Source organism: Bacillus rossius, chromosome 17 (genome assembly GCF_032445375.1).
Source record: "Bacillus rossius redtenbacheri isolate Brsri chromosome 17, Brsri_v3, whole genome shotgun sequence".
In the NCBI taxonomy this organism is placed as follows: domain Eukaryota; kingdom Metazoa; phylum Arthropoda; class Insecta; order Phasmatodea; family Bacillidae; genus Bacillus; species Bacillus rossius.
The window spans coordinates 24,506,180-24,529,267 of record NC_086344.1 but is presented as its reverse complement, the minus strand read 5'-3'; the positions used below and the strand labels follow the sequence as shown (position 1 = coordinate 24,529,267).

The 23,088-nt window shown below is 34.7% G+C and overlaps 2 protein-coding genes across 3 annotated transcripts in view; one reads left to right on the top strand and one right to left on the bottom strand.

Annotated features, from left to right (window-relative positions):
• The window catches only part of LOC134540611 (ubiquitin carboxyl-terminal hydrolase isozyme L3), a 35,197-nt gene extending 20,689 nt beyond the window's left edge, over nt 1-14,508 (bottom strand). The window contains exon 1 of one of the 2 annotated variants that reach the window (XM_063383448.1): nt 14,223-14,508. In XM_063383448.1, the coding sequence (XP_063239518.1) occupies nt 14,223-14,231 (9 nt within the window). In that variant the 5' untranslated portion in view covers nt 14,232-14,508. Of the gene's footprint in view, nt 1-13,651; nt 13,679-14,222 lie in introns of those variants that run through there. The other variant, XM_063383447.1, reaches the window with a different exon arrangement.
• A 1,476-nt stretch (nt 14,509-15,984) lies between these two features.
• Nucleotides 15,985-23,088, top strand: part of LOC134540618 (large ribosomal subunit protein uL10m) — a 10,892-nt gene continuing 3,788 nt past the window's right edge. Inside the window, exons 1-3 of the mRNA XM_063383458.1 lie at nt 15,985-16,125; nt 17,653-17,861; nt 22,665-22,775. Of these exons, the coding sequence (XP_063239528.1) occupies nt 16,107-16,125; nt 17,653-17,861; nt 22,665-22,775 (339 nt within the window). The 5' untranslated portion in view covers nt 15,985-16,106. The remainder of the gene's footprint in view (nt 16,126-17,652; nt 17,862-22,664; nt 22,776-23,088) is intronic.

Genomic DNA, 23,088 nt, shown 5'->3' with positions numbered 1-23,088 from the left:
TAAGTTAAGATTAGGAGTGTTTTTTTTTGGTTAAAATCAGTGGTATAAGGTATTAAAGACATGTGCCAACAAAAAGGTTAAAAAATATGTTTTTTAAAAATTAAAATTTTATTAGCAAATACGTAAGACAGTCCCAAAATTATTTCAGAATATTCTGAACTTTATCTAATAAACATGTGTGTAGTAAGAACAATGACACCAATTTCAATGCAAAAATACTTTATCACCGGCACCATCACCATCATCATGAACAGTTTCCAGTCTGTGGCCAGGTCAGCCAAGTAAAATGCCTCCAGCTTCCTCTGTCCTTCAAACATGACTCATTCTCCACTTTATTCCAGTCTTCTCCTCTCTCCTGCACTCCTTTAACCATCTGCTCTTCCCGTCTCCTTGGGGTCTTCTTTCTCTGTACTTCAACGCCATCATTTTCCTAGGCAGCCTCTCTTCTCCCATTCTCTGGACATGGCCATACCATCTCATTCTCGCTTTTTCAATTATGTTATTGCAGTCCAGTACTCCTGCTCTTGCTTGCACTATCTCATTCCCGATTTGTCTCACCTCGTAACTGACTACATCATACTCAAGAACTTCATTCCTATTGCTCTTATCTGCAGTCCAAGTCTCTGCTCCATAAGTGACTATGGGCACAAAGTAGGTATTGTACAACACTCCTTTGCACACACACCTGTAGAATGCACCCCCTTGTTATCCTCACCTTATAATTTCCTCCTTGTTTTTGTCCCCTCCGTCCAATACACTTCCTAGATACTGAAGGTTTCTACCTGTTTTAACGTAACACCATCTAATTCAATGCATCTTCTAACGTATTTTTTCTTTCTCGTCATGCCCATTATTTCAATATTTTTAGTGCTGAACCTCATACCACATTTCCTCAATTCCTCACTCCATGCCTTTAACTGTTCTTCCTTTTCTCCCCAAATCATCAGCCTTTATTTTTCCTTCTTCAATCATATCTTACAATCTCTTCAATATTCTCTCCATAACTGTAATAAATAGCAATGGTGACAATGCACTACCCTGCTTCAAACTGTTGGCTTGTTTAAACCACTTCGTCATCTCTCTTCCAGTTCTCACACTGCTACTCTGTTTCCCTTATACATTCTCTTCACTCTACTTATTAACTCTTTCTTAATCCCAGCTTCTTCCATAGCCCACCAAACACATTTCCACATCCAGGAGTATCATTACCAGATCTTTCCCAAATTCGTATCTTCTATCCCTCAGTTGTCGTATGGCAAAAATCAGATCTATGGTGGACCTCCCTTCTCTAAGCCCATGCTGCTCCTCATGCCATTTGCCTGCCATGGCCTTCCTTAAATTATTTTTCAAGATCTTCTCATACACCATTGCACAGTGGCACATCAAAGTGATTCACATATAATTCTCACATCTTTTCCTGTCTCCTTTCTTAAAACACTGCCACTATTATCCCTTTACGCCAGCACCCTGGCATGCATTGTTCTCTTCTACTGCTACTTCTGCTGCTTTTGACTCATGCCAGTAATAGTGGGAGCTGCATTTCCTCCACTGAGGGCATAACACCCTCCTACAGGGTCTCCGCCCGAGGCCACTGGATCCTCTAGGGAGTCAGGTGTTGAGTCGCTGGCTGTACGGTCTACTCCTTTATCGTAGCGGGTAACCCCAGCCAGACAAATAATAAATATTCAAGATCTTTATAAGGTTAAAAGCTATTAAGAGCTTCTCAAAGCCTCAAAATAACACAAAACACTGAAGAATCTAGATCTTACAAAGAACATTAAGAAACCTGAAATTGTATTCCAGCTAGGGTTGCGACAAACTTGGAATTTCGAACTTTCCACGACATTTCCAAGACATCCAGATTCTAAAGAGACAGTTCATGGTTGCTAGCAAAAGCACAAACAGAATTCCCAGACTTTCCCGTATCTGCCGTAATTTTTCCAAAACACATTATGTAACTGTATTAATTAAAAACAGTTAGTTTAAGTTTTTGTATTACTAAAAAAGAATACCAAAATTTAATTATGAAATTAAAGCATTTTTAACATGCTTATATTAGCTTCACTTGAAACTAACACAAATCTTGGAAGTCTATTTTAACCTACTTCTAACAGTTATATCAATTTGAAACTTAACAAGTATTTATAATCTGGATGACAATACAATAAAATGGTACCGTCAAACTGATCTGATAATGAAGCCAGGATGTGGATAATGGAACGCCACCAACATTTTTCAGCGTTAACAGATGAATAAGGTTTTTTTTTTTTTTTTAAACAGTAATTATTTACTTAATACATTCTCCATTGCAAATATGTTTGAACAGAAACAAAAAGTCTGGATTTTACAGAACAAGTGATGTTCCTTACGACATTATTACAGACTAAATTCAGTCACACTCTTAATATTCAGCATTTTAGGAAATATAGTAAAGTACATCTCTGCTCAAGTACACAACGCAACTGCATATTGACAGGGGAAAGAACAAATACATGCGCAATAGGCAGCTGGTGGAAAGACGATGGTAAATGTTATTGACGGGCAGAATCAATGGAAAATAATTCATTTTAAATTAAGTTTTTAAACTGTACTTTTAGAAGAGTTAACATTGTTAAAATGTGTTTTCAAAGAAATTTTTAGGCATAATCAACCGGTACAGTTTCTTGAAAGCACTTAAAGGGGCTTGCATTACATATTTAACTTCATTTGTATGCCATATAATGTTACGGTCACCGCTCAAATTTCACAGTTATCCTGTGACGACGAGAAGACTGTGTCCCAGTTCACAGCCTTGCGCTTAGAAGTGATACCGCGCCTGAAGCACCAGCCAGCATCATGCTACATCACACCTTATTAACACACACACACACACCCAGACTAGACAGGGCCTCTTTAAGAGTTTGTGGTATGCAGTGGTGTGTTAATTTTAGGGATAAATATCTACAGTTACAGCTTCTGATAAATAAGTTTGGTTAGGTTAGTTCAGCCACATTAATAATATGTATGTATGTATGTATGTGTGTGTATATCTTATATATAAAATTATCGTGTCACAGTGTTAGTTATCATACTCCTCCGAAACGGATTGACCGATTTTTATCAAATTTTGTATGCATATTCAGTAGGTCTGAGAATCGGCTACTATCTATTTTTCATACCCCTAAGTGATAAGGGTTGTCCACCCCAAACATTTTTTTTTTTTAATTTTTGGACAACATTTTTTATTTTATTTTTTTTATAATGTGGCATTAAAAAATACATACAATCCTAAATTTTCACCCTTCTATCACCAACCCCTAATTTATAATAGAATTTTATATTTTTCAACCCCAGTTGATAGCTGATCAATTAACACTTGATCAACCTTCCCCGCCTACAGCGAGCTCATTACCTGGATTAACACATAGACAACATATTAATATGAAATTCCATCCCTAAGGGAGTGAAAAAGTGATAATTTCATTTTATAACAGAAAAAATCATAGGTCATAGACATACAAATAGTGAGTGAGTGACATTTCTTTATGTCTGCCACACGATCATACACATAGTAAGGTCTGGCAAATTCATATTTTTCTCCTTGGTGAGACCAGCCCGCTTAGTGGAGCTCGCAGCGACTAGCAAAATAAAGGCGCTCATACAGTTTTGTTCTTAACTTCGTCAATAGATAGAGTTAGTTGCCTTGAATTTTAAACGCACCATCGTTTGATGCGTTTGTCATGTCTTTAATTTTTGTTTGTTTGTGCCGTATGCGTTCCTATACCATTCATATAATTGCGATTAAATTTTGGTGAGTTGTTATGCGCATGCCCGTGAAGGTTTCTCAGATGGTATAACTATTTTGCAATAGTTGGAGCACAAATCGTTTCAAAAAATGTGTTTATTTCATATTATATAGCGGCACTTCGTCTGTTTTTGTTGTATAAGTGCGCATGCATGACACAATTTATTTAAATATAAAAGAGAGTCAGAGATAGAGTGATATATATAGAGTGAGATAGAGAGAGACAGAGAGATAAGTTGAGATAGAGCGAGGTATAGAGAATGAAATGGGTTAGATAAAGAGATATATAGATGTATAGAGCTATAAAGAGATTTATATATAGAAGAGATAGAGATAGCAGGGTTCATACACAAATTGAAAAAAAAAATCAAGGACAATTCCAGGACATTTCACAGATTTTCAAACATAACAATTGTTATTTGATACTGTGTTGTAATCGATAAAATGGCAAGCACTTAATTCAAAGATAAACACTAATAATAATAAAAATGCTGTTTTTCAATATTTTTCCAGGATTCTAAACTACAACAAAACAATTATTACCTTTTTTAACAGTTTTTAGACAGTTTTTCAATCTCTTCACTTAACTTTGCAACTTCGGCTGCCGATTCACATGATTTTTTCCTGTATGCGTTGGACTTTGAAAGAAGAGTGAAATCATTTCTTTTCTCAGGAAGAAATGCCAGTCAATCAGCTTCTTTATTCATTGAATCAATTGATTTCTCAATCTGCAGCTTCTTATTCTTCAGTTCTTGGACAGTTTCTAACATGTGTGATCTCTTTCTACTACTTTCCTCTCTAGATGTTTGTTTCTTCTGTTCATCCAAGAAGTGCTGATAGCGCATTCTTGATGATCTAGCACAGTTCTTTACTGAAAATAACATCACTTACTTTTTTATCTTTAAATTCATCGTACCCAATCATCATTGCTACTAGAGTTTTTTCTGGTAAATTTTCCACAAGCATTTCTCTGTTGACAGAGAAACCACATTCTACAGATGCTTGGTCATGAGACAGAGTCAAAATAAGTTTAAATACTTTCCACAAATCTGCATACTGTTTGTTGTCCAGGAATTATTTACAAAAAAAAAAGAATCTAACCTTTGAGTATTTCTATCAAAGTTTGTAAACTGTGACGGATCTGGTGACACTTCTCTGAGGAACAACTTGAACTGTAGTAAAGTTGCATCACACACACCTGTACTGATCAGTTTTCTATTTTCAATCTGCTGAAGCAACCTTTTAAATGTTTCAGTGGTTTCAGTTTCATTGCATAGTAGAGTTCTAGGGTCAAGACACCTACCTGGATAATCTCACTACAGGATATTTCAATGGATTTTTATCTAGAATTATTTTAACCAATACTTTCAATAACTGTAGACATTCAGATTTGAACACTAAAACATCCTTGTCTGTGACTCTTTTGTGTAACACACATAATCAGTTGTTTTCTTGTTGCAAAACCAGTTTCGACACTCTTCGTAAACACTGTGTTATCCTTGCTATTAGGATCAAGTGCACACAAATCTACATAAATGTTTGCCTTATCCAAAATTTCCTTCTTTATGAACAATTCTATTGTGTCAGAAGCTTGGAAAGGAATCATGGGAGAATCAGTCTGGTAGCACTTGAGGTATGGACAGTATGGTTGTATCTGACTTCCAATAAAGGAAAAGAAAGACAATTTGGCAACCATCAGTGGATCTTTAGTAGCCTTCTGAACAGTCTAAAAATACTTGGTACACAGAGCAGATTTTGGTTTACCTTTGTAAGAATCGACAAATGCTGTAACTTGTGGCCAAATAGCAATAGCCCGTTCTGAAACAACAACATCCTCCACCCAAAGAAAATATCAACTTGAAAGCTTTGCAGCTATAAATATATTTTTATGATTCGTGATAAGAAGGAAACTGATTTTTTTTGCTAAGAGTATTAATGACAAATTAATATAAAAGTTAGAATTATTTACAGATCTGACTATAAGTAAAAATAATTTCCTCATTTTAATGGATTTAAAAATGTTTTTACTAGTATCTCTGTATTAATATATAATGTTCATATTAATTTTGATCATTAACTTTGGGAATCCACAAAAAAATCACATTGGTTAAAACACTGAAATGAAAAAAACAGCTTTAAAGTGCAAGTTCGTGTATTACGCCTTTTTAGTTTATAGATGAACGTCTACTTCACGACATGTTAGCTATGAATTTATGTTTGTTTACAATACATGCTGCACGGACGGAGAATTTACTTCAGTTAAAGGAAACTTAAGTTATTTAATCAAGTGTTTTACTGAAACACAGAGTGTGCTAAATAAAATTTCAAGGATACCGATAAAATTTCCAGGACAATTTAAAATTATTTGCGAATTCCAGGACATTTCCAGTACTGGAAACAGTTTTTTGAAATTCCAGGTTTTCCAGGACGTGTATGAACCCTGGATAATGTGAGGTATATATGTAAATATGTAGATATAAAGAGACATGATAGAGAGATACATAGATATATAAAGATGTAGATAGAGATAAATATATGTTGAGAATGATGGATAGATGATTTGTATATGTGTAACTACTTCAAACATATTACAAAACAAAACTGAATGAGGCATTGCAATGCATGCCGAGCATTAGCTAGATAATGGAATCTGTTCAATTTAGTAATCTCTTATTTTTTAGCTTTTTTCTATAGTACTTTATAGTCTAGACTACATACAGACCACCAAATTTTCGATATATATAGGTAAATAACTATAAACTGGCAGAACAACGTCTGTCGGGATCAGAAAGATTTTGCACACTTGACATTCAAATTAAGAAGACCATTCCTAACTACATCTGATTTCGAAAAAGGTCCCCTTCACCCTGTGTTCAGCCCGGGCAATGCCGGGTACTGCAACTAGAAATTCCCTAGAAATAATTTATATGGCAAAACAACATTTGCCGGGTCAGCTAGTGTGTGTGTGTCTATATATATATGTGTGTGTGTGTGTGTATATATGTGTGTATGTGTGTGTATATATATATATATATATATATATATACATACACACACACACACAAATTACCCAATATTTTACTTATTAATTAGTTTGCCTGACGTAACCAACATTTTACTTTATTATTTTATGTATCCCAGATGCTGCAACAACAAATTTACCCATGATTAACTGTGCAGAGCATACTTTTCCAAGATAAACGTCAATGTTTATGAGGAAAACTAAGCAGTTAAAGGTTCTCCAAAAAAAAAGGCAGTTTTTATAGCATTTTAGTCTGATTTCACAGTATTTTACATTGCAGTAAAGTAAGGTGATTTAACCCCTATTTGAACATAACTTAAGTTAAGGGTTTATTTGGTTATATAAATAACATTACTAATATGCAAGTCAAATCATTAAAATATTTAAATTCTTATAAATTCTCATTTTTTTTCTTTCAAAACGGTAGGTTTTCAAATGTGCAGGATAGCAACAAAAAAGAAAAGTTGGTTATCCAAGGTCAGTTACATTATTAATAAGTAACATAATTTTTTAAGTATTAATGTTTGAAAAAAATTAATTAATTTAAGGGATAGAATTTTGTGTAACAAAAGTGAAATGATTATTTGGGTTACGCCAGAGACTTCAAAAATACTGTGAAATCATGAAAACTTATTAATTCTCACAAGGAATTTGTTTTAATATAACTAGATTACACAAAACTTGTTAAGATGCTCAAGGGCTTCAAAAGTGGTGTGAATTGTGTGGTTTAGCAAGGTAAAAAACAAATTAATATGATAGAAAAATATTTAAATCTCAGTGATTTACTTGTTAGCTATATCAAGTTTTGTAATTTTCATTCAATACTTTTCTTGTACTTAATGCCTTTTAACCACAATTACGTCATTGGACTAAATTGCCATCCCCAATATTGAGTCTTTCAGAATCCTGCAAGAATTAAAAACTATAAAATTGTCTACCAGAGAAGCACATTGAAAAATGCAAATAGAAATACAATTTTTTTTTTTACTTCCTGACATTTTTTTAACTATTCTCTAAACCAGCACTGCAATGCTTCAAGTATTTTACCGATAATTTACAGTTTCAATAATTGGTTAGGTTCTGTTTGCTTCATTAAAAATACTGTGAAACATATCAAGTATGTTTTAATGTAACATACCTCACCCAACAAAACTTTCTTTCTTCAAGAATCTGCAATACGTGTGAAAATTTAACATCTGAAACACACATTAATGAAATAAAACTATCACCATTTCTACGAAATATGAACAAACATTAAATAACCCACCTTCACGACAACTTACAACCGCTGACGATATGTGAACGTCTTGTTTCAAGTCTTCAATATGGCAGAAATCAGATCCTTTAAAAAATTGTTCTTAAAACTTATGAGTTAAATACGCTTGCAATTGGTCTTCGCTCGGTGGCAAGAAGTCTTCCTTTTTCCTTTACCTTACTCTCCCTTTCCATTCAACTTTCTCTGCAGGTCATTCGCAACTCCCCCACTTCCAATTCCTTCCCCTCAAACCCATTACACTCCCGCCCTGTCCCCATCAGGAATGGTTGCTTCCCTCTTTCCATTCGTCTCCACTCGTGGTCCCTCCCCCCTCCTGTGCAAACCTCTGTGTAATCTTCCTCCCAGCTTCTCCCAACCCCCCTCCACCTTGACCACTTGGAAAAGTCTCCACCCCTGCAGTGTGTCCGTCGTCGTCGCCGACCGTCAGCAATCATTCCTCATTGCGTATCCAGTTGTATTTTAAAACTAGCTGCCCGACCCGACTTCGCACGGCTATACTAATGGAAAAAAATTAATCCACATCTCCCATTTACAGTAATGGTAAATAAAAAAAAATTCAGTGAAAATTTATTACAATTCTGTATAATGTACCGGAGAGAAAATGAATAGCACCGATGGTTTCCCGACTCGTGCACGCAACGTACAACTGATGTACCCGTACTTCGCTACGGCAGTCTACAGGCAGATCACTCTTGCGCCGCTCATTATACATGCCCCTCCTTGTGGGTACGCCACTGCAGCGCGATGCCCGTTGCCATGGAGACGCAGAAGGCATGAACAATGCAAAATCCTGTTCTCATGCAGACAAAGTACCCACTGTTGCCTGGTTTTAACCACCCATGGGATCTAATTTTCGGAAAATGTCATCCTGCGTAACATAAGGAACATTACTGTGAAGTTTCAAGTCTGTAAAATATATATACTTGAAAAAAAAAAAGGGCAATAAAAAACAAATTAAACACAGAGAGAGGAAAAAAACAACAGTTTAGGTTTGCGATTTAAAGTGATAAAAAGTATTTAAATACTAATTGAACTCTTATGAGGGTACTGATTGCTTTGTTGTTAATATCATACGGGTGTTTTTTTCTTGTATGGTAAAATTAAGAACGATAAGGCATCTAGTGTGTGGAAACAATGTTAACAGGCAATAGGAAATAAACTTCTAGTGCCTGAGGCATTGTCGACACACACTTTGTACGTGTACTGCATGTTGTATATCTAACCCCCTCCAACGCATTTGATTCTAAATTGGACTTTTAGTAAGGATCCCTAATCTTATTGATAATACAGCCTATAGCCTTCCTCGATAAATGTACTATCCAACACTGAAAGAATTTTTCAAATCGGACCAGTGGTTTCCGAGATTAGCGCGTTCAAACAAACAAACAAACAAACTCTTCAGCTTTAAAATATTAGTATAGATAAAAGGCAATATTCCTACAGCGCGACTTTTCCGTTAAGTAATAATAATATTCCGAAAATACTTTCTTTGAACATTAGAGAAGAGACGTTCCTGTATTTTACCTGAAAACAAGTGTTTCTAAATCCCTACCGGCATCTGAAAATTCACAGTTTACAGCTTACATTACGATGCATGTGCATTGACACAACACTGGCAATTTTTTTTCTTCTTTTCCGTGTGGGTCTGTGTGTTTGTCCTGGAGAAATTTAGTAAACAGAGGTATTGTTTAGATAATCAAAGTAGTTGATTTGACGATTGCATTGCAATTATAAGGGAAATTTTAATGTTTTTATTTTCTGTTTGTTATTTTTGCAAATAACAAATTGCATTACGGGATATTTGTTTTTGACATTTGCATTTAAAATAGTATTTTGAGAGATTTAGTAACAAACGATTCCAATGGGAGCAAAAAATTTAAAATATTGAGAATGGTTGATAATGTTAGGTTAGCTACATTAAAAATACTTCAAAACATTGTAGACAGTTGGTTTGCTTTAGTTTAGCTACATTAAAAGTACTGTAAAATATTATTAATGGTTGCTTAGGAATTACCAATTTAATTAGTAGCTATACTGATCCAACCCACCGTCCATATTATTTTGAAGTATTTTTAATGTAGCTAACCTAACAATCAACAATGTTCACAATTTAACTAAAGTTCTCCAAATCATGCACAAACACAGACCCATACGAGAAAGAAAAAAATCGCAGCGACCATATCAATGCGTAGGTATTGTAATGTAAGAATGTAACCTATTAACTGCGATTTCTCAGAAACCAGCAGGAATATAGAAATGCTATTTTAAGGGTAAATCTAGTGTTTGAAAATTTTTTTTTTTTGGAATTTTACTATTACTTCACAGAAAATCTGTGCTGTAGGAATATTACATTGATTTTAAAAATATGTATAAAACTTTGAGGAACATTGTTCCTGGAAGAAACTGAAATGTGAAACATACCCAATTGTATTTTAACATGAAATATTAAAATAACGTAAGCGGTGTGATTTTAAACTGTACAATTACCGAAATATTGATTTTTAAAAAAATTATAAAGCTTTGATATAAATTGTATACACGATGAGGAACATTGTACCCGGAAGGAATTGTTCAGTGATAATATCCAATTGTATTTTAACTTGAAATATTAAAATAAAGTAACGCAAGGTATGTGTTTAAGTAAAATTGTACCATAACCAAAATATATTTGATTTCGAAAACATGAATTTAAAACTCCGATATAAATGTATGTGCAATAAGGAACAATTACCAACAGTCTGTGTGTCACCCTCTCTTGCCCTTCCTTATGAACTTCCTACTTCTACATAATAATGTCTCAGGTAATGAAATAATTCAATTATAGTTTTTCTGTGTTACTTATTGTTTGATGCATCCTTCTAAATTACCAAAACTTTTTGCAGGAGATATAAGAAAAATTAGTACTACTTTGAGAACTGAAACATTAAAAATATACTGTAAAAATGGTATTGTTTATGAATTCTCGCAAATGGAGTTCTTTATTTTTAATTATTATGAAGGGTTTTGTTTGAATTTAAAAAAATAATAATTATGGTTATTGAATTAAAAGTTCAGTACATATTAGCAGAAAATTACAGATCAACATATTTTTATAAAAACCTTAATATACAGACACACACACTTTTTTCTTCTTTTTACCACACGGCTTCCATGAACGGTAAATATTTACAATCGCGGTAGATGCCAAAAAAAAATGCTAAAAATCCGAAAATACTTTTATTCTATGCTCTTTCACTTCCTCTTTTCAAATCAACCGGCGGAGATAAGAAATTCCAAATACTTTAGGAGATATGGAATTTTTAAATTTTGAACATGTAGAGTAGCGGTATTTGCGAAAAATAATTCTAAAAATCTGAAATTACTTTTATTATATGCTCTTTCACTTCCTCTTTACATTAAAACTGGCGGAGATAAGAAATTCCAAATACTTTAGGAGATATTGAATTTTTAGATTTTCATCACAATACCTGTGAATTCAGGCGGCCACCATTGTTTCTTGTTTACGAGACGAGTATGATTTTTTTCCGCGTAGGTGAACCGACCATTGTTGCTTGTTTACGTTTATGATTTTTTATTTTCGCGACGTAGGTAGAACGACTACATCATTTTCTACTAATGGCAAAGGAATGTACCCGCCTCTAACATATCTGAGTTTTTAACGTTTCAAATTTTAATGTTTTATTTGTTGCGCAAGCAATAAGTAAAAAAATTACGTGAGTTCCTACCATTCATCCTTTGTCCCGGTTTGTTAGGTCAGGTCAGCTACATTATAAATACTTTAAAACTAAACAACCATTAAAATTAATTTATATTATTTTTAATGTCTGCTTAGTTTGAAAGTATTAATAATGTAACTGACCTGACCTAATCGACCATTTTAATTTATTAGGCATTCACGAACGGTAAATCAAGACGCACATAAAGTTCTGCCATTCCCGATTACACCCGAACCATTTACCTTCGGCCAACCTCGGTTTTATTTATTAATATTTATATTTCTCTGGTTATTTTAATGTAGCTATACTAACCTAACTAACTGTCCACAGTGTTTTAAAGTGTTTTAATGTAGCTAACCTAACATAACATAACTATAATAAAAGTATTTTCAGATTTTAATAGATACTCCTAAACAAGCAACAATGTAGTCGTTCACCTAAATCGCAGAAAAAAAAATCATACTCGTCTCGTAAACAAGAAACAATGGTGGCCGCCTGAATTCACAGGTATTGTGATGAAAATTTAAAAATTCAATATCTCCTAAAGTATTTGGAATTTCTTACCTCCGCCGGTTGATTTGAAAAGAGGAAGTGAAAGAGCACAGAATAAAAGTATTTTCAGATTTTTAGCATTTTTTTTGGAATCTACCGCGACTCTACATATGATGAAATTAAAAAATTTGATATCTCCTAAAGTATTTGGAATTTCTTACCTCCGCCGGTTGTTTTGAAAAGAGGAAGTGAAAGGGCACAGAATAAAAGTATTTTCAGATTTTTATCATTTTTTTTTGGCATCTACCGCGATTGTAAATATTTACCCCATGAACATAAGGCCTTCTCCGCTACCCAGTTTTTTTCATAATCAAGTTTGAATTCAAAAATGTTCTTTTGCAGGATAATCAAGCAACACTAATATCCCTATAAAACACCTTTTCCCCCAATATGTAACAACTTTAAACATTAATCCCCTAGTCTTCATTGCTTCAACTATTGATTCATTTTAATCCAATACAAAACGAAAAACCCTCTTTTGTGAGACATTCAAGCAAAATATTAATGCTAAAAAATTCCATGTTCAAATATTTTTTTTTAAATACCTACCTATCAACAGTTACCCTCCACAATTATCCTTATAGTGAACAATCACTAAGAGTTACAATATACTTAAAAGTGATAGTTTTTTGAATGAAGTTTACATTTCAATACCAGTAAGCAGTGCATGTGTACTTTTCAGCTGAAAAATGTAGGAATAAGATATGAAATCATTGAATTTTACCAATAATAACAAACTTGATGGATGGATGAAAAGATTTATAGTATGTTAACAGTGAGTCTAGTATTAGCATAAAAATAAATATGAATGAATGTTCAAGTTTTGAAGCAAAAATATTGGTTTTGATTTAAGTAGGAGCGAAATAACAAAATTTTAATATAACTGTAACAGAAAATAAAAGGAATGGTATATCTTCATAATAGACAATTGATTAAATAAGTATTCAAGTAGGTAGTAAGAAATTTACTGGATAAGTTCTGTGTGGTAATGAATGGAGAAGACATGAGAGAAATGACAATTCAAGTGTCTTTAAATAGAATTAATTCATGTTCCGGTGTAAAGATGAATGTGAGGCTGTAATTAGTTGTAATTTAATCACAAGGAGGGAAGTGTTTGTGTAAATAGATACTGAATATAATATTAGAATGACTCATATTTTTGGTGTAAAATTAATATTTATGAGAATATGGATAGTAAATGAATGATGCCATAAAACCAAGAAACAAAAGTGGTTTTTTAATGGATTTTAAATGTTTTAGATATGTGTATTTAGGTAATACAATACCATGATCAATATTACCTTCAATATCATGGTCTATACTAGAATAGTGGCTGTAGTATATAATATGGTACCCAAAAGTTAGTTTCATATAGAAACATATTTTGTACAAAACAAGAATGTCAGTGTTTCCCGCTCAAAACCCGATATCCCTGTACTTGTCCTGTAAATCCAGCTCAAACCCCCTTCTTATTACTTCATGTCCCACAAGCCCCACCCAAAATACCCCTATTCACGCAATTGTCCTGAAGAGACGTGGTAATGACGTCAGCTCCATGAAGGTGACGTCATCTATATCGTGGTATCGCATTGTAAAGAACACTTTTTCTGCTTGTTAACTCATTTATAATGGAGACCTGATTTTATGACAGTTTTTCCCTCATGAATAGAAGTAAAAATAATAATTAATAAAAGCTGTCAGTTACCAGCCGCCGGCATATATATTTTTTAGGATAACGGCTAAATTACACTTGACAAATAACTTTCTTATCAATTTCCAAGTCAAAATGGTTCACTATTTCTAGTAATCAAAACAGATCTACATACCTTTTATCATCTCACTCACACACTCAAGAAGTATGAAGAAACTCACCTTATTCATTACCTGAAATAAAAAAGGGCAACATTAATACAAAGATATTCCAAATAGTTATTTATAAATTAATTATTGCATTAACTGCTTACATCAGGGTTCGATTCCAATGGTATCCAAGCCATTTCTGTTCTTAAATAGTTCACAAATGACTAACAGTACAAGACAAACTGGAACACTTTTCTCCAATAATCAACTTCAACAACAAAATATTCTAGTTCAGTCTCCAAACATTGATTTCTTCAGAAACGCCGGTATGGCAAACAGGCATGCGCAAGAAATTTCAATTCTATACTCTGATTGGTTGCGGAATTGCGGCTAGAGTCAAATTAAAGACCAACGTTTCTCATTGGTCAAGAGAATGAAACATATTATGATACGTTCGCCAAAGAGCACACACGTATGAGGATGAAAACATGGAGTTTGGAGTATTTAAATGGCATTCTTTCAAGGTGGTATCCTTTGGAACTTGGTTTTGAAAGACGCTGAAGCCGTAAAACCGAACGTTTTGCTACTGTTTCCCATAAGATAAAAACACTTGTGTTAATATGTATAAAAAACATGCTAACAGTGGAATTTTAATGAAGTTAGTGAAGTTTTAAAAATAAATAGTTCTTGAAACAAGAAAGAGTAGAGTAGGTTTAATGTCTGTTCAGAAGTCCTACCACCTCAGCCCTTATTTTAAGCCCAAGACACAGTCCTGTCTGTAGAGTCTGCCACTGTTAACGAGCACTCACTTTGTGATGCCACGGCCAGCTGCCACCAAAGTTGTGAGTTGTGTTTTAAAGATGTTTTAAAACTTAAAACATAAATTCGAATGAAGTTATTTAATCCAATGCAGTTGGTGTGTTCTTTTACAGCCCCCCCCCCCCCCCCCCCCCCCCAGATACAGGCTGTTACCATCTGAAATTTAAATTAGTGATATTGTGCAACTTCCACTCCCGTGGAACGGAAATAAAATTCTTGTTTCCCTTCCTCCATTCCTGAGCGACCTACCAGTGGGGTCAGACCTATTCTTGTGGAGTTCCAATCATTGATTTCTGCTACTGATTAGTAAATGCCATAGTTCTTTAAGTATTGTTTTTAACATCTTTTCTTATTTTTGTGGGTAGCATGCGCCCACCATTCCTCAGGTAGAAGGATTTCCTCATGAACTTTCTATCATCACCCTCACTGTCTCATTTATGGACTAAACATGTCCACCTTCTACTGTATTTTCTTTACTAATAATTCCACAATGGGACTCTGATGTAGGCCACATGCGTCCACGTGAGAAACATGTATGTGGGGTATGCCGTTCATGATAATCTACTAACCAGTCCGTACGATTTGTCCAGTCGCCCTTACATTCATTTGTAGATAATGCTTTCAGCAGCAGTCTTCTCGTGATTTATCCTTAACTTGCTTGTTGGGGCAATTACGTACCCTGTGACCAGGTTTATTGCAACTGAAGCATCTGGACTGCTTTGAACTTGGTTTTCTTGAAACTTATTCCACATGATGCCTTTGTAGCAAATGCAAATATTTTGCTAAATAGAGCAACATCACCAAAATGTCTGTCTCCTATAGATTGCTAAGTATCCTCCTGTAAAAGTTTACATTTTACAAATTCTCTCATTAATTTATCTCCTGAGTTTTCCAAGGCTATCACAATGTGGTCATATTCAGATCGGTCACTCAACATAAGAACACCCAAAAAATCATCAATATGTGCATTATTATCCTGTATTTTCCTAGCTCTATGGTTTGGTTTGTTTTATTTACATTTTTTTTTTCGAAGTTCAAGAACATAACCTCACATAGCAGTATTCGTTCGTAATTGCAGGAAATTGTAGGGTATGAGGCGAAGATTTTTATGAAATACCTTTTTTTTGCAAATAAATCATGACGCTTATAAGGAATGGTAGGTTTAATTCTTAAGTAAACCGGGTTTATGTATGATTTGGGATAATGAATCGCGGGGGTGAATAATTGTTCTACTGTACTGATTGGGGTGATTGCCAGTTTTTAAGATATTTTAGTCGGGTGAGCTATGAAAATCGTGGCAAGGGTCAAAATACACGGATATAAATACTATGCTGATCAATATAGTATACCCATTATTGCAGTACCTACTTAAAATTGTGCTTTCCATGATAGCATTTTAACCCCATACATAGACATTAAATCAACTATAAATTTAAGTTTACCTGCACAATTCAGTGGTTAACTTTCACATTTTAATCCTAAAGTACTGTGCAATCATATGAACAGTTAGTTCAGGATAACTACATATTAAATTGGTAATTCCTAATATTTTACAGTATTTGTAATGTACCTAGCTATAATAACCCAACCAACCATCCAAAATATTTTGATGTAGCTAATTTAACATAATCAACCATTTTCACGATTTAATGTTCTCCAAATCATACGTATACACACACAGACCCGCACTGGAAAGGAAAAAAAAAATGGCGACTGCTACGTAACTGCACAGGTATTGTAATGTAACTGGAACATGATTCTTGCTGTTTTAATTTAGTACGTCAAAAGACTCTGCACATAAAAAAAAAATTGTGATGTAACATTTAATTAGGATCTTAAGTTGAATAACTTACGATAATTATTCATTATCATACAACAAGTTTTTATGTGGAGGATTTTTCGACGTACTTAATTAAAACAGCAAGCATCATGTAACACAGGATCAATACTTGCACGATCATGCCATCAGGTTCAAGGGATAAACTTGGATGCGGTGTACGGAACAATGACCCGGAATTTTATTATTTCTTCGTGGATAGCGGCACTGATTCCTCGTGATTATCTTGTTTTTTTTTTTGTTGATTCATGTTCATGCTAAAGCCCGACGCACACGGTACAATATTCCTTACAATATTGTAAGCTAGGAGTCGTACTGGCTCTACTACTAGTTTCTTCACTCGAATTCAAACTGGATACTAGTAGCTGTACGAGCTGGGCTACTGGTTTTGCGTAATAGACAGCGTCCTATTTTCGTTGCTTGGTGTGTTCCAATATTTAAGGAGTGACCAATCAGAACTCACGAAAACAGCACGAGGGGTTGTTAACACTTTTAAGCGCGCATGTCGTGATAAACATGGACGGAAAGAAGTGGACTAGTGACCAACTCCTAGTTTTAATAAATGCATACAAAGAAGAGCCTTTTTTGTATGCAGTAAAAAATGTGAATTATCATAATAAAAATTTGTTGTGGAGAATATTCTCTTAACAAAACTAGTAAGGCAGCTAGAATCGTGTGCAGCAGAAACTTGTAGCGTGCCTAGTGTTTCAGCTTGTAACTTACACAGTACAGGAACCAGTAAGCATTCTAGTAGGCAAACTAGTAGAAAATATTGTACCGTGTGCAGTGGGCTTAAGTTGTGACGGTTGTGGAAACTGCGCGTTGACGACGGCCTCCTGTGTCCAGCGTGCGTGGCCGTGAAGTGGCTGCCGAGCGTGCAGCCGGTGCGGTTCTCCCGCCGACCCAACATCCAGCGGCCCCGGGAGCCGCACTACGAGAGGGCCAGGGTGATCGACGTCTGCCGGCCCGTGTTCCCCAGGAAGACCGAAGTTGCCCCCATGTTCGAACTGTGCCAGAAGCCAGCTGAATCGCTAAAGTCAAACACGATATCCCTGGTACCGTCACAGTGCAGATGTGCATGTGGCACTTCATAGAGTTCTCACATGGATTGTGTGCTGTGGGATCACGAAACCGGCAACGATGATTCATTAGTTGTGCATCAGAATTTTTTAAAAAAATAAGCACTGCGTTAATTGGTTCAATTTATCAAAGTGTGACTGTGTAAGCGCATCTCTTATTTTTCATGGACTTGTAGATGAGTTTAATTAGTTTGTTGAATGATTATAAGATAATACAATTTTTTCTTTGAATGATTCTTGCACTGGGGAAGATTGATTTGGAACTTTTTTTTTTGGACATACACCATCATTGGTTTTCACCATACGTTAAAGAGGGAAACCAGAAGAATGGACAAAAAAGATGACTAGGCCTATACACAGTTGTGTTGTCCATATTACTTGTTTCGTTTGTTCGTCTGTTTTCGTTGTGTTGTGCAAGGTGGTTGTTTGTTTTTTTATTATTTCTGTTATAACTGTCTTGTCATTGTTAGCCCACTGTGTTCTTCTGTGACATTTTTTTTTTCTTGAATTATTCTTATTCATTAATTTAACATAGGCTGATTTTGGCTTGGTTTTCTGTATGTTTATGTATTCGTCTTTCTTGTCCATTCTTGTGGTTTCTAAATTACATACAGTGAAAACCAACAATGGTGTATGTCCATAAATATGTTTTAAATCATTACCTTTTAAGGTAATAATTTTACATTGTAGCTTTTTTGTTTAGTACTAAAGGCATTCCTCTATTTACCCTGATAACAGCGTTTCTAAATTCCTACTGGTTTCTGAGAAATTACAGTTTATGGGTCACATTAGGGGAGGCCGGGGTATTAAGAGACAGAGGTTATAAGAGACAAGGGCAAAATGTCACCTTAAATATCAATAAAAGTAAGTTTAAAAATATGAAATTATTACTTCAACATCTTTAATTTATTATTACTTACCTGCTTGGTAATTATTTTCTTGATTTTTACTTCATAAATGACATGCAAAAAAATGTTTACTTTAAACTTAACTTAAAAGTTCGCAACTATTTTACAAAAAAAAAACCTTGTGTAAATTTCGTAAGATTTTTGGAAGTGATATGTACATAGCTTTTTGACTGAGATTATGACATTTGATATAGAATTTGTGAAGTTATTCAAAACCTTCTTATTTTACTAATTCTGGGCATGTCTCTTATAACCCCAGTTTAAGATTTAGTACGGGTAATAATAGACACTGGTCTCTTATTACCCCGTCAGAATTATTTTCTTTTGTTTCAGGTCTGTTTATTAGAAAACTAAGTGAACTAACAATGTAAAAGTGAAAAAAGTGACAACAGTGAAAAGACAATTTACACAATGCCAAGACATTATAAAAAGAAAAACATTCGGTGTCAGTTTGACCCTAAGGACATGAAAAAAGCAATTTTAGAAGTAAAGAAAGGAGTGTCAATAAGAGCAGCAGCAGACAAATTTAATGTTCCTGTATCAACTTTAGGCAAACATTACAAGAACCCTGAAAAAAAAATTGGAGGCGGGCGTAAACAAGAAATCTCAGAAGATGAAGAAGCAGATATGGCCAAATATTTAGAAGTGTGTGCAGTTCACGGGGAAGGGTTAACTAGAAGTGAAACATTGGAGTTAGTGAAAGAATATGTTGAGCACAGCAAATTGAATACCAGATGGCACAACAGTAAACCATCTTATGACTGGCTCAATTTATTTTTCAAAAGACATCCTCACCTGAGAATTAGAAAAGGTGAACAGTTGAGCAACCAACGTGTAAGAGGAGCAGACCCTTTCGTAGTGAATGGCTTCTACCAAGAGGTCCAGAAACTGTACGCAAAAGAAAAAATAACAGAAACAGACCGTAGTTATGTTTACAATTGTGATGAGACCTCATTTTCACACGATCCCAGCGAAGTTCGCGTCATAGCTAAGAAAGGTACGAAAAGAGTTTCGAAGCATATAGCAGGATCAGGCAAATCAAACACCACTGTACTAGCATGTGGAGCAGCAGATGGCACAAAGATGCCACCATTCATAATCTTCTCGGGAACGTATGTATGGAGTACCTGGATTCCAAAAGATGACTATCCAGGCACAGCATATACAGCCAAAAAAAAGGATGGATGGAGGGCTCCATTTTCGCAAATTGGTTTTCCGAATTGTTTCTGAAGCACATCCCTTCAAAGGAACATCGCAATGGCAAGAAAGTAATCCTTTTCTTTGATGGTGTTGCATTTCATGTGAGTTATCCTCTCATTAAAATGGCTTATGACAATGATGTGATCTTGATTAAACTCCCACCTAACATGACACATTTCATGCAGCCATTAGATTTGACAGTATTTAAACCCCTGAAAGGAGCTTGGAATACTCTGATGGTGCAGTGGAACAGACTTCACCCTGGCACTCCGCTACCCAAAGAAGAGTTTTCCAGAAACATTAAGAGACTGTGGGAGGAACATTTCCCACCTAGACTTTTGATTTCCGGATTTCTTCATACTGGGCTCTTTCCTGCAGACGCAAGCAAATTTCCTGAGGAGGCCTATAACCCCATAAAACTTCAGAGATTCAATGGGATTGAAAAAGCTAAGGCTTCACGAGTTTTACCAGAGACATCTCCCAGTGCACCTAGACCTCCGCCTGTTTCAACTTCTGTTTTGTGTACGCACAAATCTACGGTGGAAACTGCAAGTACTCCTTGGCCTGCTTCTCAAAATGGACCTTCAGCAAATTCAGATGTATCTGAAGCTCTCCATACTTCAACTGTCCTTGATTCTGCTGAACAAGAAAGAGAAACAGACAACATAGGTGAGATTTTGGCTTCTGCACTTTCAGAAGAAGGTCAACCAGGGTGTTCGTCATGGTCAGCAGAAGATCGTGTGCAGCATCAAACCAAATTTGAGAGTTTCATTCGGTACAAACTTACTGAAAACATAATGAAATCCACACCGAAAGTAGGCCTAACAGGAAAGAGGAAGAAAGTTTCAGAACAAAAGGGTGAAATCCTGACATCAGTGAAGGTCATGGAAAGGATTAGAAAGTCTGAGGAAAATCAAAATAAAAAGAATGAGAAGACAGAAAGGAAGAAATCTGGAAAAAAGCAAGAAAGTGACAACTCAAAGTCTAAGGTTACAGTACGCAAGAAATCAGTTAGGCCTAAACGGAAATCTGCAAATTCATCCTCTGATTCTGAACTTAGTGATGATTTACCTATTGAAATGGATGAAGACTCGCCATTACGCCTTGAAGAATTAATTTCATCGGACGACAGTGTGCCTGAAGAATTTCATCCAAGTAGTGTTGTTCCTAGACTAGAACTGTACTATGCTGTGTACTACTATTTGGACTGGTACATTGGGCGAGTTATTGACTTTCCAGATGAAGGACTTTGTAAGGTTAAGTTCTTGAAAAAAGAACTTAATGAATTTAATTGGCCTCCTCATGATGATATACAAACAATAACATCTAAATACGTGTTCTACGGACCCATAAATTTAAAGGGGAATGGTCCTTTCCAGGTTACTCAAGGGGAGTTACAAAAAATACGTTTGGTGTACAGCAAACTCAAGAAAAGTTTCAAAAAGTAAGCTCAAACTAGGCCTGGGAAACTTAGTGCAAAGTTTTTTTTTAAAAAAAAAAGAATAGGCCTATTAATTTTATAAGCCTAAATTTTATATTGCTAGGTCCTATCTTTTAATATGACTTTCATTTGACTTATCAAGTTACATTAGGCCTATTAGGCATGCAGTATACAGAATCTTTTTATTGTAAACTGAGCTAAGTTTAGGTTACAAAAGAGTTTACAATCTTTTTAGATGTTTGTTTACTATTTACATATGATATAATTTTATTGAAGACATAAGACTAGAAATAAATCTAATATAATTTTTTTTTGTCTCTTATTACCCCTTGTGTCTCTTTTTACCCCGGCTTCCCCTACATAGCCTATGCATATGGTGAAGCAGCCTTCGCCATGTTGTGCTTAAATTGCGATGTTGATCCTGTGGGTTTCCATGTACAAGAATGTGTGTATTTTGTATTTGGATATTGTAACTCAATGGAACATAAATAATAATTAAATTACGCGAGTCTCTACCGTGCATCCAAATCCAAGTTTCAATCCTTGACAGGAATTTTTTTTAGCAGTATGGAGCCATGAAGCGCCGACTTGTTATGTGCGATCATACATAACCTGAAATACAAAAAATTATTAATTACATTCCATTGCATCTTACATTTATGGAAAACCACAGGATCAGGAATGCTATTAAAGCAAAACACGGTGATGGCCGCTTCACCACAGAGGCAACCTAATGTGACCTAGAAGCAGTAATTTCTCAGAAAACAGTAGGAATTTAGAAACTCTGTTTACTGGGTAATTAGAGGAATGCATTTAGTATTAAAAAAAAAAATTCTTAAATTTATTATTAATTTACAGAAAAGCTGTTAACGTAAGAATTTTACCTAATTTTTAGTTAAATTAGTACTAAAAACTAATTTTTTTTATTAATTGGTGACTTACCACAAATTATTATTTTATTATTTACTACCTAGGTCAAATGGATGACTTAGTGTTTTTACGTATCATCGTTGTCAACAGGAGTGAGAAGTAAAATAATGAGATTGATTAAGATGGGATACATTTGCGGAGAAAATGGGAGTACACAGAGAAAACCCATTGACCCATCACGTCTGTCATGTTTAGATGATTATGCTAAATGAGGGATAAAAAGCTGCTTGCAGACGGGTGTGCGTTCTGCGCTCGCTCCGATAGTCTGAATTAATTCGTCAATTGTGTTTGTATGTTTAGGAGAACCCGTACTTCAGATTTCTTGCCAGAGACTTCATGAACAATATGAAACACAGCAAAATGGTTGCATTTGTGCATTTAAATTCTATGACAGCGGAGGAGAAGTTCAAGGTATCGTAAATGCCAGTTATGAGTTAATTTTTTCCTTTTATATATATATATATATATATATATATATATATATATATATATATATATATATATATAAATTAATTTAATTTTGAGTTATTAAAAGGGTAAGGGTCACAATTTTTTTTAGCATTTGCAATGTGTACACCTGTCATTTGGTATTAAAATTGACCTAAAGAATTGAAGCATTAATGAACATTATGGGCAGTGGATAAATTTCTGGTTTAAATGATTGATGCCCTTTTTAAAAACATATTGCAACTTTAATCGCTTATCTGAAACCTGTACCAAGTTA